Below are 6,845 nucleotides of genomic sequence, written 5' to 3'. Positions count from 1 at the left end.
AATGTACGTAACATCAGCTATATTATTTACACACACTTATTTATTAAAATCATTTATTATAATTTGAAGAGGTATAAAGGTAAATAAAGAAATAAATAAACACTGACTAATATTTTATTCCAGCAAATAAAATTTCCCACTCTCGAAAAGAAGAAATGAAAGAATTGCAAATTGCAACTATTTTCTAGGAAAATCCAAACAATCACGAGACCCTAACAAAACTCACCCGCACAGCACTGAATCAAAGCTCGTTGTACAGAGCAAGCAAAGAGAGAGAGAGAGACAGTCATTTCTCTTTCACCCACGCAAAAAGATCTCTTTCCAGTTCCTTAAATTGCATTTTTTTTTTAATTCCTATATTAATTTTTTTAAAAAAAATTTTGTTGGGTTTATTTTCAGTCTGATATGTTTACGATCCAAGCGTTTTTTTGTTTTTGTTTTTGTTTTTGTCAGCTTTCTCAAAATTCCCTCACTTTCCAGGGTGCCTTCATTTTTCTCTCTCCTTCCCATCTTTTTTTTTTATTATTTAATTTTCTAAGTATCCAAACATCATATCAGCCAAAATATCTACTCCAATGACCTAGGACCTGCTAGGCCTGAATCTCCAATTAATTTTTATTCTGTTTTTGGGTTAGTCCACAATGGGAGATTCTAGATGAAATTTGTGGTAATGATTGATGATTTAGAACTGTTGTGCAATGGTTATTTGCTAGAAATTTGATTGTTTGAGGAGAATACCAAACAACCGAGGTGCTCATTTGGGTGTTTAAGTTGAATCACCTTTCTCGAGTGTTGTTTTCTAGTTTCTTACTTTTCTCTCATGTTTCTCTCCTCAGGTAATGTTCCAACCTCTCAAACTAACCCCATACTCCCCCTTTTATATCATTCTGTTAGTGGGCTCATTATGATGGGGGAAGATCCTGTACATGTGTGGGCCCCTCCACCAATGGTGTCTTGGTGACTTTTTGAGTCTAAATTACTATTCTAGCATGTCTAATCACATATTAGGAATGGGGCCCATAGCTTTGTTGTTGAAATGATTTTTTGGTAACTTGTGTTTGACGCCAAATCTTGTGCTCGGCAGGCGGATTCCTTCAAGACACTACCTTTAGTCCTTGGTAGTGGGATTTATTCGGATATGCTTGCCGGGGACACGTAGGTTTGTGTATTTTAGCTCGGTATTTGTTAAGTTTGGGCTGAACCTAAACCTAACAATGCTTGGCTTAGGCCTGTATGAGCTGAACTTTTGCCCTCGTACTTTTATATATATATATATATATATATATATATAAATATTATTTCTATATCTCAAACTTGAAAGTCCAAGTGATCTTGGCAAATATTCCACACACGATCATGCTATCACTTTCTGCATTCCATTTTAGTCTTTCCCCTACACACCTTAGCATCTTTCCAATTTTCGTTAGCATTCCCCACATTAATAAATATTCCAACATATAATTATAATCTAGGAATTAATATATATATATATATATATATATATATATTTCAAATAAATTCCAATTTGCTAATTAAGCTTTTCATTGGAAGTTTGGAACCATGAAATCACTGAATTGTGAATTTAAATTTTATGAGGTAAATTACATAATTTTATTTATTTATGAGAGGAGTCTTATAACTTGGTAGTATTTTATAGTTTTCTCATATAAGAGAAATTAGATTTGAATCCACTTCTTCTATAAAATTAAAAAAACAAAGATTTGAATCCAACCCATTCACTTATCATAAAAGAATATATTTTATAAAGAGTTTGTTGAAGTGTAAGAAACTTTAAATAACGAAGTGGTTGAAAACAAATTTAAATCGTGTTATTAAATTTACTTGTTTTTAATGGAAAAGAGAAAGTTTAGAGATAAAACAAAATTTCACAATATTTTTTATTTGACTCATAGTAGGTCTTGGTATAGTGGATTCTAGCTAACTCAATTGGTAAAAATTTTTATAGTTAAATAAGAGATCTGGGATTCAATTCCGCTTACACAAAAAACTGATTAGTATTTTGATCTGATTATTTATATTTTATTTTGAGGTATAGTGGATTAACACCTCAAATTGTAGTAAAAATGTTTGATATTTTGTAGTAATTGTAAAAGAACTTAAATAAAAACATTAGTTAAACATTGAGAAATGCTATATTCACAATATTTTTACAATAAATTACAGGTGATTAGTTGTTATTAGTTCAAATTTGAATATAACACTAAGATTACTTTTTTGCTCCAACAATAATAACCAGTAACAACTTGTCACTTAAAAATTGTTGTAAAAATATTATAAAAATATTGTGAACATATTCCTCTTAAACATCTGACTTAAGATAACCAAATATTTAAGGGCTCGAAAATTGTTCAAATCCAAAGCTTAACGATTAAATTGACATTTATCTTTTTTAAGATAACAAAATAGTGAAAATACTGTATGATATATTTAATTTGGGATTAAAGAAGGGGTATTATTGGAAAGGTCTGCCGGGGACTTTCTGTGACTTGTCGGAGTTTTTGCCCACAAAAAGATTTATTAAAATTATTAAACATTCAGCCATATCACACATTTATTAAAATATTCTAAAAAACACATTTATTTAAAAAAAAAAAAAAAAACACTTTAAAAAGCAAATCAGTTATATTTTTACTCTCCTTTTCTTTTTCTCTTTTAAAAAACATTTCTTGGTCAGTGTACAGAGAGAGGTAAATAGAAAGAAAAGAGGGAGTAGCAAAAGCCCAAAGAAGCTTCTGTTTGTTCATGTTCATGATAATCATCAAACCAAACCCATAAGCTTTATTTTTTACTCTCTTCTATTATTATATCATTGAGTTTCTGCTCTAAAAACAGCTTCTCCTTTTTCTTCTGCTTGAAACCCAGTTGCGTTTTTGTTTTTTTTATTGGGGTGTTGTTACTGAAACTAAAGCTTTTGTTAAGGCTTTGATGTCTGTGCCATTAGAGCATGATTACATAGGCTTATCCTCAGAGGCTGTTCCTTCAATGGAAGGCTCTGAGAGGTCCTCAAGTGGAGGTTTAAATCTCAACCTCAAGGCCACTGAACTGAGACTAGGCCTGCCGGGGTCTGAGTCACCTGGGAGAGATAATGGGGTTGGGGTGCTGAAGAGCTTGTTGGTGGTGTCTGGGGCCAAGAGGGGCTTCTCTGATGCCATTGATGGAGGCTCTGGGAAGTGGGTTTTTTCTGGGAATGGTGGATCTGAGGCTGAGTTGGGTAAAGGTGGGAACTTGTTCTCTCCTAGAAGCGTTAATGGTGGAGGAAAGGGTGGTGGGTGTGAATGTAATAATCAGAATACGGGTTTGGGTAGTCCAGTTCTGAAAGATGGTGTTGTTCCTCCTCCGTCACCTAAGCCATTGCAGGAAAAGAAGCCTCAGCTTTCTGCTCCTGCAGCAAAGTAAATATCTTTCTTTCTTGTTTCGAAAATTACAGAGGAAAAATATTTACTATTGTAGTTGAATTCTCATTATTGTAGTATCTTTTAGATTGCTTGGTAATTGGTATCATTTACTCCAGTTAGCATGTTTGTTGATTTTACCTGCAATATTATTGGTGATTTTTCCCCTTAGTTGTCCATTTTTACTTGCTTAGAAACGTTGAAAAAGAAAAGAAACTAATTCGTTGTTAACTGAGTTCTATATTTCTTTTTGCTTCGGTTGCACTTTAAAAAAGAAAAATAATAATAATAATAATGACACCAAATTTGATGAAGTTAAATAGGGTGGAGAGTTTTTGTCTTCTTATTATGTCCTAGAATTTCAGTTTTCTTCAAACTTATATCTGTAACCAATCTGAGACTAGAAGAATTTTTTAATGGTTGATTTTAGAGTTATCTTCAGTACTATACAATTTTGTTGTTTACATGCTCTGTCTTTTGCAACTGGATTGGGGTGTGCATGTTGAACTTCTTTTAGTTGTTTATCTTACTCTTTTTTTTTTTTTTTTTTTGGTGGTGATGTCTTTGGGGCTTTGCAAAAGCATAAGTTTGGCCTAACGACCCCTCCCCCAGTGCTTGTGTTTCACAGTTTCTCTTAATATAAAGCAAATAAGAGTTGCCATACCTATAATTTTGGATTATGGAGAGATTTGTTTCTAAATCTATCAGCTAAGTCTTCACAAAGGAAATTGAGTCTATCTGTTCGTTATATAATCTTAATTGCCTTAGCTAAGAAGTTGATTATGACACCTTTTTAAGAATTTCAGAATAAAATCTTTTAATTGTGTGTGTTTTGCGTGTGACAGGGCACAGGTTGTGGGATGGCCACCAATTCGTTCATTCCGGAAGAATTCAATGGCTACTCATTCTCCAAAGAATGATGATGATGCGGAGGGCAAGTCGGGATCTGGATGTCTTTATGTCAAGGTCAGCATGGATGGTGCTCCATACCTGAGAAAAGTTGATCTCAAAACCTATGGCAGCTATATGGAGCTCTCTTCAGCACTGGAAAAGATGTTCAGCTGCTTTACAATTGGTAAGTAATGGTTCATGCGATCCATATTCAGCTGCTTCAAACTTGCCAATCCCTCTCTCTCTCTTGATCTATAGGCACACAAACAAACGTCTCATACTTCTAAAAATTGTTTTTGGTGATTGGAATTTTTTTTTTTTTTTTTTTTTTTAAAGATGCTAATTGCTCTAATCAGACAATTCTTCTAGTCAGATGTTAGCATCTTCTTCTAACCAGAATCTTAAAATCGGGCAATATGTGCCTTACATAGTATTTAGACAAACTTGCCAGTAATGGTTTGTGGATAGTAAATCCAGAATAATGTGATGGTGAGGTGAGTTTTTGCATTCTAAAAGCAAGAGCTCTCATATGAAGCCACCAAACGCACAATTGATAAAGATTTTGTTAGGACCACAGTAGAAAAAGTCAATTTTCATGTGTTGTTGAATGCTCTATCTTAATTTACGGATGACATCACCATAATAGCTTTCCTCTAGTTGTGGAAAATTGATGAACTAGTTGGTTGACTTAACTGAAAAACGGAGATATTAGCTAAGAAATGAGTTTCACTGATCTGGACATTGCATCAAGTAGCACTTGGGTGATTCTTTTAGTAATATAGTCATATCATACATATACTCATACATTCTCTTGCAAACACATGAAATATATAAAACAAAATCAGGATGACAACATATGCACGTGCACACACATTCCCTCTTTGAAGGGAGTTTAAAGTTTGTTTATGAATGGGTGGTTCAGGTCAGTGTAGCTCTCATGGAGTTCCAAGCAGAGATGGATTGAACGAGAGTCGGTTAATGGATCTCCTCAGTGGTTCTGAATATGTACTCACCTATGAAGATAAGGATGGTGATTGGATGCTAGTTGGTGATGTTCCATGGGAGTAAGTATATACTCAAAGCTGATATCAAATTTCTAGAGGGATGTCCATGTTATATGAAATTGATAATGCTTAAAATTTTCTTATTTTAAGACTAAGAGTAGCATACCCCAGACAAAGGAATTACAAAAACATCTTGACGCATTTTGCATCGTATTTAATAAACAGAGGAGGAGCCTCATTGGCTAATGGCATCTCCACCCTTGTGGTGGGTATACTTCTGGGGTTGGATCCCGCATCTTCACTCTGCCACAAATGAGTGAGGAGATCCTCTTTACAGACCAAGGAATCATCAAATTAATCCGGATATCTTTCCAGGCAGTGTTATTTTGTATTGCAGGTTTGAAATTTCCGAACTGAGATTGTGAATGGTGGTTCTTTAACATATGACCTGACTTGACCTGAATGTTATTCTGACTAGAACTGTCTTTTTTAGTTTTTATTTTTTGTTGACTTTCAGAGTGAAGATCTCCTTATCTCACCAAACATGAACAAGAATAGACAAAGTGAAAGAGAACTCATCCCAATATTGTTATCGTTTTTTGCAGAATGTTCACCGAGTCTTGTAAGAGGCTGAGGATCATGAAGAGTTCAGAGGCTATTGGGCTTGGTGTGTGCTACTGCTACTAATGTGTCAATTATATAGTTTGTGCAGATTTGAAATAATAATATCCCTTTTTCTTTTGTTTACTAGATGAAATCACTATCTAATAATACCAGTGGACGTTGGAGCAGACCTCACTAATATTTTTCTATCTGCTTTTTGCAGCCCCAAGGGCAATGGAGAAGTGCAAAAACCGTAATTAGCGCAATGCTGCTGCAGTGATGGATATAATATTCTAGGGAAGCATATGAATGGGTCTAAGCCATGAGTGGGTCTCAAAATTGGGCCCTCTGCTTCCTTTATATGTATGAATCTAAATATTCAAGATTTGCTGTAATGGAAATACAATGTAGTAGGCAAGATATATCGTTGTAGACGGTTCCAGTTTTCTTAGGTCTGTCACCTCTATCCTCTCTTTCCCATGTAATCAGATTGCTGATTGTTAAGGCTACAGTATTATGTAAATGTTTTGTTTGCTGTAGCATCTCCCTCCTTCCTTTACCTTCTCTCTCAACTAAATGAAAGATAGTATTGACTGATGAAAACTCTTGTCTGCTACTGGGGCACCGTGCAAGTTGAAGTGCTGTTGGAGTAATGCTACACACACACAACAATTTTCACAATAGATTTCACACTTGTTGAACAACTTGTCACCTTAGACAAGTGTGAAATTGGTTGTCAATTTTGGTGTGCTTTTAGTCTTACTGGATAATTTCCCGTTGTGGATGCCCTCCTAAATTTTTCCTTGGGTTTAGTATCACATTGGGTCTTCGGCGGCGTGACTCTTGTGTGCTTGTGTATCTACGGTGGAGTGTGTGTATGTGAATCCCTTTTTTCTTATTATTATTTTAAGAGTCACCACTAAGTCTAACTAAT

General features: G+C 34.6%; 1 protein-coding gene across 1 annotated transcript; it reads left to right on the top strand.

The window, feature by feature from the left end:
* Positions 1-2,654: 2,654 nt before the first annotated feature.
* LOC115975692 (auxin-responsive protein IAA27) lies at positions 2,655-6,470 on the top strand. Its single transcript, XM_031096580.1, has 5 exons — positions 2,655-3,413; positions 4,259-4,488; positions 5,227-5,368; positions 5,914-5,975; positions 6,135-6,470. The coding sequence occupies exons 1-5, from the start codon at positions 2,947-2,949 to the stop codon at positions 6,170-6,172; spliced, it is 939 nt and encodes a 312-aa protein (XP_030952440.1). The 5' UTR covers positions 2,655-2,946; the 3' UTR covers positions 6,173-6,470.
* Positions 6,471-6,845: the final 375 nt, after the last annotated feature.

The sequence above is a fragment of the Quercus lobata genome, chromosome 2, assembly GCF_001633185.2.
Source record: "Quercus lobata isolate SW786 chromosome 2, ValleyOak3.0 Primary Assembly, whole genome shotgun sequence".
Lineage (NCBI taxonomy): Eukaryota > Viridiplantae > Streptophyta > Magnoliopsida > Fagales > Fagaceae > Quercus > Quercus lobata.
This window is presented reverse-complemented; position numbering and strand designations above follow the sequence as displayed.